Consider the following 13,224-nt stretch of genomic DNA (forward strand, 5'->3'; position numbering starts at 1 on the left):
CAGCCTGGATCCTCTTCTTCTCAGGTCCCTCTTTGCTGCTCCTGCCCCCTTCCTCCTGACGAGTGCCCCCACAGCCCAGCAGCTTGCTATGGGGGTACCCGAGCTGAGCTGAAGCTCCGTGTGTTCATTAAGACACGCATCTGTCAGTCGGCCCTGCCCCCTCTCTCCCCTGATTGGCTAACTGAGCCAATGGCGCCAAGGCTGTGCCCCAGCCAATCAGGAGGAGAGTCCCGGATGGCCGAGGGAATCGTGGACATCGCTGGAGAGAGATGGAGCTCAGGGTGAGTGTTAGGGAGTGCTGGGGCAGCTGTTACACACAGAAGGTTTTTTATCCTAATGCATAGAATGCATTAGGATAAAAAAACTTTTGCCTTTACAACTCCTTTAACCTCCCTGGAGGTAATCCTGAATGTGGCTCGGGGTGAATTTTCATTACCAAAAGCGGTAACCCCGAGCCACACTCGGGATTGCATCGCAGTATCCTGGGAAAGTTATTTACCGTGTCCCCTGGATCCTGCAATGTCCTCCCGCTGTGTCCACAGGCTGAGTACTCCGCCCGATTCATCACTGTGCCGGGCTTCGTTTCCTGCGAGCGTCACAACACATGGGGACGGAGCCCGGTGCCAAATTCAAAAAGTGCAAAAAAGAAAACACATACAGTACACTGTAATCTTACAGATTACATTACTGTATTTAATCATTTCACATCCCTTTTGTCCCTAGTGCTTTGTCCAGTGCCCTGAATGTAGTTTTATATTATATACACTGTTCTTTCTGCCTGGAAACTTGAGATTGTCCATGGCAACCAAAAAGCATCCCTTTACGTCAAAAGTGGTTTTAGACCAGCTAGAAAACAGCGATAGTAAATTAGAATCACTTGCAGAATTGAGCGACAGTGAATTGTGGGGAAATTCGTCATCAAACCCTGAAAGTAACGACATCGACAATTCTGCAACTGAGCAAATTTAAGTGTTTTTGATTTGATTACATTATTGAATACATTTTATTATTATTATATTATTATTTGTTATAATTATTTATAGTTATTTATTATATTATAATTTATGATTTTGTGTTTCAAACTTTACAGGCCTACAATATAAAACGCCAAATTTCCATGCGAAACAATGTATCGCTTTGAAACGCAAAAATCTGACATAATCATACGGCCAGGGAGGTTAAGTAGGTATTCTTTAGCAAACCTTGGCACCCCAGATGTTTTGGAACTACATTTCCCATGATGTTAATGCACTCTGCAGTGTAGTTGAGCATCATGGGAAATGTAGTTCCAAAATATCTGGAGTGCCAAGTTTCGCCATCACTGCTCTAGGGTAAAAGAACTGCACTTGCAAAGTGCACAGTCAGTTTGCCTTTAGTAAATCAACAACAATGTCTCTTTTGCAATGAAATACAATTACCTGCCTGATCTCAATCCCCTCTAGAATGTACATTGAGCTTTAAATGCACAGACCAGTTTACATTCCGGAACACTTCCTGTGTACTGGGATGACTGCACTCCTGCTCATGCACGGGAGTAACATCAACTCGCACCAGCCAATTAATATGGCCAAAGACCGGCATCCAGAAGAAGCTGGGGAGAAGATGCCAGGGTCGGTGAAGGAGGAATTGTGTCTTTAGTACTGCTTTAACTACTTTTCCCACAAGTCTGTGGTTTTCTGGGCATGCACAAGAAAGATAAGTTTCTCTGCTTCCCTCCCTCAGTAGCTTAGAGGTGCCACACTGGATGGGCAGAGATAGTTGGATCATTGTTCTGCAGTCAAATAAAAAGTCCTCCACTCTCAGAACTGGCGTGTCGGCTTCCAGGCAGGAGGGGCACACAACCTCACCAAAAGACCTAGCTACTGTGGGGACCAGAGTACTGCGTAATTCCAGTGGGGTGGTGCGCCAACCTTGCACTTTGGATTCCTCCAGCTTTTCACCTGTATTCCCAGAGCTACCCTGAGCTTCACTGAGATGGATGCTCTGTACAGTATGAAGTAAATCACAAGCAGCTGTGTCGAGACTTTACTGAAGTAGTGGTTCTTAGTTTGACTCTGTTGTTAGTTTTATAGAGACTATGGGGGTTATTTACGAAAGGCGAGTTCACTTCGCACTACAAGTGCACTACAAGTAAAGGGGAAGTTCTGAAATGAGGGGAAGCTCTTCTGATTTTATCATCCAATCATGTGCAAGCTAAAATGCTGTTTTTTATTTTCCTTGCATGTCCCCTCTCGGATTTACAGCGACTGCACTTCCAAGTGCACTTGTAGTGCAAAGTGGATTTGCCTTTAGTAAATAACCCCCTATGTTTTGCAGCCACCAGTTACCCTGAGGTAGTCACAGGGACATTGCTACAAAGAGCGCAAGTTTGTGCAGATTTTATTATTCTGCAGTGTGTGCATGTTTTTTTTTGCAGTCCTACGTCTGTGCTGCATTATTGCTTCTTACTTTGCACCTGCCTAAAAAACTAAGTTGCAGTTACTCCCTGTCTGATTATTCGTCTGACTACCCTTTCTATTACACACGAGTCCCATTCAATGATTATAACTAACTGATTATTATTGGAAAATACCAGAATGTACTGATTGAGGTATTCTTCAGTTTTATATACAGGGCTCTTCCACTGACCTGTGCGTGTCAACAGATTACACAGAAACACAACACAAGGGGGGAGATTTACTAAAGCTGGAGCACATAGAAACTGGTTGAGCTGTGCATGATGGCCAATCAATGTCTAACTTCAGCTTGTTCAATAAAGCTTTGACAATAAACCTGGAAGCAGGGGCGGATCCAGAGTCTAATCTCGGGAGGGGCACTGCCAAAATTTTTGCGGACAATTTGTCAGGGCAATGGCTGGTGTTGGCGCTTCAATCATCACGGCACCATGGTTAATATGGTGTCAGGATGATTGAAGCACATTATTTCTATTATTACATTGTAATATAAAATGAAATAGTTCAACTCACCATAATGCAGAATCAGTGGGAGCCCTGAGCGTGTCACTTACCACCGTCGCCTGCCACCAGATGGGGATTGTCACTTGCTACGTCACCTGTCACCAGATGCAGATTGTCACTTGCCAGTGGCCAGTGGCCAGTGACAGTGTCCCTGTTGTTCCAGAGTGAGTGCGGGCAGTGAGAGATGATGTCTCTGCTGCCTGCGTCTGCACTGTAATGGAAGTCTTCTTTTAGAAGAAATGCGGTGATGCAGAGGGGCGGTGAGAGAAAGTCATAAATACACAGTAACTTGAAAAAGTATTAATGGTTGCAGCCAGGTGGAGGGGAGGACAGGGTGGGTGCAGCCAGGTAGAGGGGAGGACAGAGTGGGAGAAGCCAGGTGGAGGGGAGGACAGGGTGGATGCCGCAAGGTGGAGGGGAGGACAGGGTGGGAGCAGCCACGTGGAGGGGAGGACAGGGTGGATGCAGCCAGGTGGAGGGGAGGACAGGATGGGAGCAGCCAGGTGGAGGGGAGGACAGGGTGGATGCAGCAACGTGGAGGGGAGGACAGGGTGGGAGCAGCCACATGGAGGGGAGGACAGGGTGGATGCAGCCAGGTGGAGGGGAGGACAGGGTGGGAGCAGCCAGGTGGAGGTGAGGACAGAGTGGGAGCAGCCACGTGGAGGGGAAGACAGGGTGGGAGCAGCCAGGTGGGGGGGGGGACGGAGTAGGAGCATCCAGGTGGAGGGGAGGACAAAGTGGGAGCAGCCAGGTGGAGGGGAGGACAGAGTGGGAGCAGACAGGTGGAAGGGAGGACAGAGTGGGAGGAGCCAGGTGGAAGAGAGGACAGAGTGGGAGCAGCCAGGGATAAGGTCCTGAACCTCTATGAAAGCCTGCATTACCCACCACTAAAAATTGCACCAATAGTAAATTTGCGCTTACTCTAAATGATCATAAAAAATCATATAATCATATGAGCCGCTGTAGTGGAGGGCACCCCAAGACGAAGTCTACTCAGACGAAACGCGTCGGGAGGACTCCACTACCGCCCCTTTTATGTACAAGCGCTTTTTTACCAACTTCTTCATGTAAGTGTATTTCTTTGATTTTTAATAAATTACGGTGTCTACGGTATCACACTATGTAGTCCCTTTTGTACCCTTTATGAACCTTATGTGGAGAGATCCATTAATACGTGTGGAGAAGATATGCTTTTAGAACAGCCTCTTTCAATACCATCAGACTGCCAAGATCTTCCCACCATTGCCAGGGTGCAATAAAAGCCGGTTTGACCCTTACAGCATACGCTGTTTTGGGTTCAAACCCTCCGGTAAGCTCCCATCTGTAACATCCAAGTGCACTGCATGTTTTAAAAAGACACAGTGGTGTGATATGAGAATTCAATATAGTGATGAGACTTTTTAAAGTGACTGCAGATTAATACCTTCTAATACCTTTCTGCTGCATTTTGGTGAAGGCGCTCCTCACCTCACTTTTGGGAGTGACCCATTTCGTTCTAACTCACTGTCTGCCTATTTGAACCACTTTATATGCGATACATTTATTTGTGTATATTATAATTTATGTTCAGGCCTTTTTAACTTACTGTTTTTAAGGTATTTTGCTGTCTTTAGCGCTACACATTTTTTGTATTTATCCATCTGCATTACCCACCACCCCCATCCCCCCACCTGGAGGTAAGTTCTTGCCTTGGGGGATATATAATGGAATCAGATCACTGGCACTTTCTCTCTGGCTCCCTCCACCCGACAGCCTCGTGTTTCCTCTTCTCGTCTCACGGTCCTCCTCTCCCCTCCTCCCGCTCGGCATGTTGGGGACTAAAGTGCACTCTCAGGGATTCGTCCTGGGCCTGCTGGTATCTGGGACTACATGTCTCATAATCCTCTTGGTGTTAGTTTCCCAACCATTGGCCCTGAATGTAGCCAATAGGAGCGAGCATTGCCTGGTGAATGAGAGCTGCTCGGCTCAAGGAGGAGACGGAGGGGTGGAAATCCCCCCGCAGTTTTGGCTCTTCCTGTGTCCCTTCACAGAGCCTGTCAGTTGGCTCTGCCCTGTGTCCTGATGGGGGTCGGCATCAGCACAGCCTTTTCACTATTTTCTCAGGGGGGGGCAATTGACCCGTACTCCCATCCCCCCCCCCCCCCATCGGGTCCGCCCCTGCCTGGAAACGGACTGGTTTCTATGCACAGCTGCACCAGATTTTGCACTCTCCAGTTTTAGTAAATCAACCCCATGCTGCCATCTGAGCTGCAGGGAGTCTAGTGATATTTCTTAGCTTTTCTCCACTCCTGTCTCTTTTAGTATTGCTTCCAGATATATCCAAAAGTGACCAGACAATGCAACAATAACCTAAGTATTCAAATCCTTTTTGTTGTTGTCCCAGGAACAACCCTACAAGATCCTCAATGTAAATTTGCCTATGAGGACAGACCCCACAAGCAGGACATTTTATCATATAAACATGTGCAAAGTACGATAAAAGGCTATCAAAGCATTAGAAAGAGCTGAGCCCCACTGCAGTTTTTGCCTTACAGTAAGAGGAATATACATGGAGACAAAAGCTGAATGAATAAGACATGAATTCTTATGATTGCATATTTGTTCCATAGCCATGGCTAATTACAAACTTTGATTGAGCTATTCAGCATGCAGATGATTATATGATCCAGATCTTGTGTGTCTGCCTGCTCCAAGTTGATAAAGAAGAACATTAGTTCAGACCGACAATCATCACAAGATTCACAATTCATGGGTGATATATTCTGGATATCAAATGCAAAATGTCAAAAGGAAAAGCTTGTTTTTGATTTAGATTTTTTCATTTTTAACGGTGTTATTGTGTGACATAATATAAGCTGAAAGGGTAGCTCCACTTTCATGGGGAAAAAAAAATAGCAAATAAAGAAAAAATAATATAGCGCATATGATTGCGACACTAATCATTTTGTCATTGAATGTTATTAAAAATCACCTTTCCTTTTCAATCTGCAGCCACTGTAATTTTTTGAGAATACATTGCAATATGGCTACCTGGGGTTGTTCTGTACACAGAGTGTGTACTAACCACTCCCCAGAAACATAATTTCCTGCTTGTGTAATTGGCCCAATTTTCCCAGAAGTCTGCTTAAGATACAAGTCAGATTTCAGGCATCCCTTGCAACAAAAATGTCATTTTTTGAGAGATACTTTCAATAGGAACCCGTCTAAAGGGATGCAGACCCAGCAGATTTCCTCATTAGTGCCCTGTAGCTCCACACCTGACAGTTAATTATGAAACCACTCCCATTAGACCCACTCAGAACAGAGGCAGATACACACACATGGATTTCTTCAGAATAACAGAAGGTAGGAATCTGCAACAAAGGTTGTTATAATCCTTGCAATGTACATAGATCACCTAGAGGGGAATGTTTTCTTCTCAACAAAAGTAGAGTTACGCTTGAACAATTTCAGGGAAGAAAACCAGGAAATCCTGGGTAACAGAGAAAATCAGAGCCACATGAACTATTTCACGGTATTATATATACACTTTATTTCCAGCTCAGTTGACAATATGGTTTAGTGGAGTCTGCCTTTAAGACCTCCGCCAAAACACTGGATAGCCATACTATAATTGTGATATGGTCTTGGAAAATCACCTTTGACTGTCAGAGGTATTATCTTGTAGGAAAAGGATTCTGTGTTTGTGCTATTTCAAAACATAGAGCTACCAGTGTTAAGTTGCCCTCCTTCCACTAAGGGGCAAACTGAGGATTTGGACTGCAAGAGACTCTAGAGAGATTGGTGGAGGATTGTGGGAGGTGTGGTTTTTACAGATTGAACTGGTTTACGATTCTCAAAGGCAGAGACTTCAACTCCCAGCAACACTGTGGTAGAGAGGAGGAGGAGTGTTGCAATGTTCCCGGGGCTGAGGAGAGAAAAGAAGAAAGACTAGCAGAGAAACTGAGGCTGCAAGAGGACACCCTGGATGCTGGCTGAGCCTGCTGCCTGATTAAAAGGAGACTGAAGACACCGACCAAGGATCACTTTGGCCATGAGCAGAAGGAGAACCCACTGCTGACAATTAGTGGTGATAGGCCTCTGGCCACCCTAATTGAGGGACAGAGCTGTCTGCAGTGGCAGAGCCTGCATAAGTTCTTAAAGGAACACTACCTTGAGCACGCCACCATAACAGTTGGGCCCCAAAGAGCTGGCTAGCAGACTAAGTAGTGTTGCATATTACTGACTGCTAAACTGTTATTGTGATACACACACACACATTCCTCCTTGTTAGGGTAGCCTAGTACAGGGTTCAGGAGGGGTTGTGTTCTATTACAAATATTGTTTCTGCCTCATCGTACTCATATCACTTAATCATTGCAGTATATTTCCCTTATTGTGTAACCACTGCAGTATCATTCTCTTACCCTTTATTCATTACAGTATATTTCTTCTTTGCTTACCCTTTTACAATAAACTTTGTGCTATTACTTAACAAGTTGTTGTGTCATTCCTGGTCTTTATAAACCTTGAGGCTTTGGGGTGTATATACAGATACCTGCAATAACCATTTCCTTGCCAGCCAGGCGTGTCGGTGTGTAGGGCACTGTTTACAGAGTGGTGGGCACAGGAACAGGAGCTGGAACACCTCACAGCGGTCCTGCAGGTCAGATAAAGGAGGAATCTACACCTACATGCTGCACTAGATGAGCGCTTTTATCTTATAGCTCTTCTGAGTGTTTTTTATCCATTGTTTTAAAAATTTTAACCGGGATACTACACTTAGCTGGCGCTTCTTTCCCTTTGTTCTTTTCTCTCATTATATGGCGTTAGTAGAGATCAAGGCTATTACCCCTTTATAAATGCTCCCACTACTTCTACAGACTGCTGTGATCTGAGGGGTGCACCAGGGCCTTAAGAGCCAAATGTGGCCCTTGGGACACAGGTTGGTCTCGGGGGGGTCCACATGCTAACATGAAACAACTCCTTTAGTAAATCATCATTCACATTTGCATTTCTCACCTTCTCTGTACCGTTCTCGGTGTCAGCATCGTGCCTGCGCTGGGTGAAGATGATGTTAAACACAGCGTGGGAGCGACTGCTTGTCTCATTCATGTTTGTGGCGGCTACGGTTCTGTTTGTGAGGAAGAAGATGCTTTAGTAAACAGACAATAAACGGCAGTAAACTAAAGCTTTGGATTCACAAACATGTTACATCCAAACATAAATGTTTTTGAAGAGAGATCATAACCATAATCATTTAAAAAGACAAAATAAATAATTCAAGAAAGAAAATTCACATGAATAATGATCAGTGATGAAAAAAAAAAAAAAAAAAAAGAACAGACATGAGAATTTCAGGAGACATCTTTTTTAAAGTCTGTTTATTGAATGCAAACAGTTGTACCTAATTAGAACGTGAATCCTTGATAGCAGATTCCTTACCATAGCCCCATTATTTGTTTTTTTGTACAGTTGTGCTGGCCGTATTTGATATTCTAGCACCTCACAAGAGAGACACAATTGATTTTTTTTCTTATGCCACATACACACGGTCAGAATTTCGGCCCGCAAAAGACCGATGAGAGTTTTTCATCGGAAAATGCAACCGTGTGTATGCTCCATCAGTCTTTTGCTGGCCGAATTCCAGCCAGCAAAAGATTGAGAGCATGTTCTCAATTTTTCGGTCGAGAAAAGTTCCTATCCGAAAATGCGATTGTTGCAATTCCGACGCGCAAAATCCCTCAGATACAATTCGACGCATGCTCAGGAGCACTGAATGTCAATTTCTTGGCTCATCGTAGTGTTGTACGTCACCGTGTTCTTCACGGTCGTAATTTCAGCGAACTTTTGCGTGACCGTGTGTATGCAAGACAAACTTGAGCGGAATCTCGTCGGAAAAGCCGTCATATCTTTTTCCGACGAGAGAACCGATCGTGTGCACGCGGCATAAGGCACAACACGGTGAGCACAACAATGGCCCTTTTCCTTTTTATAGGTTGAAACATTGTGTAACTTACAGCTCAGTTTGGACTAATTGACAATATGCTATTTGTTTTTTGTTTTCAAAAAAGTTTGGATACATTCACAATAGATGTAAATGCTTCTTGTCAACATTTGTTTGCTGTAACCTTATTTATACTTTGATTATTTGTTGACAAGACACTTTGGATGTATTTTCCTGTTTTCTGAATGCTTCTTTGTGAATGCACATTTGTCTGCATATACTCAATAAAAAAAAAAGTATGAGGCTTCATGTACACGGGATGTTTTTACAACCTCTCCTGAACAATTTAACTTGACTGATAGTAACCCCCGTTTAAAACATCTGTATTGCCGCGTTTACATGCCACGTTTAGCAGTGTTTTGCCACGTTTTGCCGCATTTGTGTTTAGAAGCATTTCTAAAAAAAAAAATTTTAAAAAATTGTTTTTTGAAATATCCAAAAACGAAAAAAACGCCACATTTAGACGCGTTTAGCGTCTGAAACGTCGGAAATTTCGGCGTCTAAACTAATTTTTTTGCCTTAAAAAAAGGCCTATATTAGCAGCAGCAGTGTACATGGGGCCTAATAGAAACATATGTTCCAGGTGACAATTTTTATTTGATATCTCTTGAATATACAAATTGAAAATGTGGTCAACTCTTCATTGCCCTTTAGTGTGAGTATAGAGTATACACTTTTAGTTTGGACATTTGATTATGGCTGTAAATGTAAAAGCTTGTTTTAGGTTCTTTCTATTCCATTAATGTATGTAATTTGGCCGTTCATAGATGTCAAGGGTTATATAAGATTTAAATACATTTTTCAGATGCAAGATATAAAGACATATCTCATGGTCTTAAACTGTTGATTTATCATAGATATGAGTAAGTCTACTAGAGCTGATAGTAGAAAATGGAACAGAATGGAATGTAGGTACACAGAGCATGTAGGAAGCAGCATCCTTGCATAGCTCCCAACTGCCCCTGATTTTGAGGGACTGTCCCTGATTTGGAGAAATGTCCCTCTGTCCCTCATTCCTCCTGATTTGTCCTTCATTTTGGTCTGATTTATATAGATGTATATAAAATGCACTTTTTATCTTTTAAAAAGTGTTTTTCAGCACTAAACCTTTCATCTAAACTGCTGCATTTGTAAATTCCAAAAGCCAATATAAAGGAACAGTAGTGGTAAAAAAAAAGCACTTGTGAGTTTAACCAATCTTGTTTTTTTGTACAGTTCTCCTGTAAGGGGGCGTGGCCAGGGGTGTGTCCTATGAGGTGTCCCTCATTCCCATCTCAAAAAGTTGGGAGGTATGTCCATGGTAGAGCCCTTCCTTCACAGGCCCAGGAGCAGTTGTGCTGATTAAATAGGCACAATGCATACAGAAAAGAATGGCTGCAATAAGATTTTGGCCAGGGCACTTTTACTGGAGAAGGACTGCCCTTTGATGGAGCTTAGTCATGAGGTCAGGGAAAGTCCAACCCCAATAACAAAGTGAAATTAAATCCATTAGGGATACCAAAAAAGCTTTTCTAGCTGGTAAAGAGAATATCAGGCAACTTCGGGTGCAATGAAGCTGCAACTGCATAAACACCCCAGCAAAATGATAAAATATATCTATATCTATATCTATATATATATATATATATATATATATATATATATATATATATACACAGTGGGGCAAAAAAGTATTTAGTCAGCCACCAATTGTGCAAGTTCTCTGCCTGAAGAGCTCAGAGACAGAATTGTGGCAAGGCACAGATCTGGCCAAGGTTACAAAAAAATTTCTGCTGCACTTAAGGTTCCTAAGAGCACATTGGCCTCCATAATCCTTAAATGGAAGAGGTTTGGGACGACCAGAACCCTTCCTAGAGCTGGCCGTCCGGCCAAGCTGAGCTATCAGGGGAGAAGAGCCTTGATGAGAGGTAAAGAAGAACCCAAAGATCACTGTGGCTGAGCTCCAGAGATGCAGTCGGGAGATGGGAGAAAGTTGTAGAAACTCAACCATCACTGCAGCCCTCCACCAGTCGGGAGTTTATGGCAGAGTGGCCCGACGGAAGCCTTTCCTCAGTGCAAGACACATGAAAGCCCGCATGGAGTTTGCTAAAAAACACCTGAATGACTCCAAGATGGTGAGAAATAAGATTCTCTGGTCTGATGAGAACTTTTTGGCCTTAATTCTAAGCGGTATGTGTGGAGAAAACCAGGCACTGCTCATCACCTGTCCAATACAGTCCCAACAGTGAAGCATGGTGGTGGCAGCATCATGCTGTGGGAGTGTTTTTCAGCTGCAGGGACAGGACGACTGGTTGCAATTGAGGGAAAGATGAATGCAGCCAAGCACAGTGTATCCTGGACGAAAACCTTCTCCAGAGTGCTCAAGACCTCAGAATGGGCCGAAAAGGTGTGAAAAATTTGTTGCATCTTTCCCAAAAATGGCTGTATTAGATCAAAAGGGTGCTTCTACTAAATACTGAGCAAAGGGTCTGAATACTTAGGACCATGTGATATTTCAGTTTTTCTTTTTTAATAAATCTGCAAAAATGTCAACAATTCTGTGTTTTTCTGTCAATATGGGGTGCTGTGTGTACATTAATGAGGAAAAAAAAAATGAACTTAAATGATTTTAGCAAATAGCTGCAATATAACAAAGAGTGAAAAATTTAAGGGGGTCTGAATACTTTCCGTCCCCACTGTGTATATATATATATATATATATATATATATATATATATATATATATATATATACACAGGGCTTTTTTTCAGGGGGAACTTGGTGGAACTCAGTTCCCACCACCTCTGGCTCAGACCCTTTGGTGCCTGCTCACCACAATCACTTGTAAACACAGAAGTCTGGTTTCTGTGTTTACAAGTGACAGCTCTGCACTCTGTATGTAATGCAATCCTGGTATTTAATGCCCCTTTAATACCCTCCTACTGTTTTCGTGAAATTTGACTGAACAAACCCACTATTTGATGTGATTTGGAGGGTGTGTGTAGGGGGAGGGGTTTTGTGGGGCCGTGGTTAAGTTCCAGCACCTATTGTTTGAGAAAAAAAGCCCTGTATATATATATATATTTATATATCTATATATATATATATATATATATATATATAAAGAGAAAAGAAGAAAAGTGATGTGTGGAAAAGAGGTAATATGCTGAATGCTATCACTATTACACTATTATCATGTAATAAATAAATGCATAAAGTTTTTTAGAATACTCGTGTAGGCTTTACTAAAGTAGTATTTCAGGCTTAACAAACCAAGCACTATAAAATAAACATTACCCAGTAAACTATTTATTAAAATTTGTATCCAAGCACTTGCAGTTTACAACTTTTAATGCTGCTGGCCCTTGCTTAATTCTGGCCTTTCTAGGAAAGACTTATCAGTGGATAGTACAGTCTATTAGCTTTAAGAAAGGAGGCGGGAGGAGGAGCCTTGCTTTGTGCACTGGTGTACAGTCATGTTGGAACAGGAAGGGGCCATTCCCAAACTGTTCCCACAAAGCTGGGAGCATGAAATTGTCCAAAATATCTTGGTATGCTGTCAGCTTAAGAGTTCCCTTCACTGGAACTAAGGGGCCAAGCCCAACCCCTAAAAAACAACCCTACACCATAATCCCCCCTCCACCAAATGATTTGGACCAGTGCACAAAGCAAGGTCCATAAAGACATGGATGAGTGAGTTTGAAGTGGAGGAACTTGATTGGCTTGCACCCCAACCTGATAGAACACCTTTGGGATGAATTATAGCAGAGACTGCCAGCCAGGCCTTCTCGTCCAACATCAGTGCCTGACCTCACAAATGTGCTTCTGGAAGAATGGTCAAACATTCTCACAGACTCACTCCTAAACCTTGTGGACAGCCTTCTCAGAGGAGTTGAAGCTGTTATAGCTGAAAAAGGTGGGCCAACTCAATATTGAACCCTATGGACTAAGACTGGGATGCCATTAACATTCATATGCGTGTAAAGGCAGGCATACTAATACTTTTGACAATATAGTGTATTTAAAATTATAATAGTCCTTTAAAGCAAACTATCTAATGATAATAGTAATGAACATACCTGGCTTTGTTACCGGAATCCATCAGGTCTTGGATGTCACGATATGAAGTTACAGCTAGCTTTGACAAATCCTCAACATACGGTCCCAGTAGGGGGTGTTCACGGACACGAAGGTTCCCTTTATTCTTTGGATTAAGAAGGTCTCTGACCCGCTCACAGTATATCTCCATATAACTTACCTAAAGACACAGAATAACACATAATTATACATGCATGGTTGGGA

At 42.9% G+C, this 13,224-nt stretch overlaps 1 protein-coding gene across 11 annotated transcripts in view; it reads right to left on the minus strand.

Moving 5' to 3' along the window:
* KIF1A (kinesin family member 1A) overlaps positions 1-13,224 on the minus strand; it is a 245,328-nt gene that overhangs the window by 133,017 nt on the left and 99,087 nt on the right. For all 11 annotated transcript variants that reach the window (XM_073625730.1, XM_073625729.1, XM_073625728.1 and 8 more), the window contains exons 6-7: positions 13,002-13,180; positions 7,959-8,070 (exon numbers count right to left, since the gene is read on the minus strand). In XM_073625730.1, coding sequence (XP_073481831.1) covers positions 7,959-8,070; positions 13,002-13,180 — 291 coding nt within the window. The remainder of the gene's footprint in view (positions 1-7,958; positions 8,071-13,001; positions 13,181-13,224) is intronic.

This window comes from Aquarana catesbeiana, linkage group LG04 (genome assembly GCF_042186555.1).
Source record: "Aquarana catesbeiana isolate 2022-GZ linkage group LG04, ASM4218655v1, whole genome shotgun sequence".
Classification (NCBI taxonomy): domain Eukaryota; kingdom Metazoa; phylum Chordata; class Amphibia; order Anura; family Ranidae; genus Aquarana; species Aquarana catesbeiana.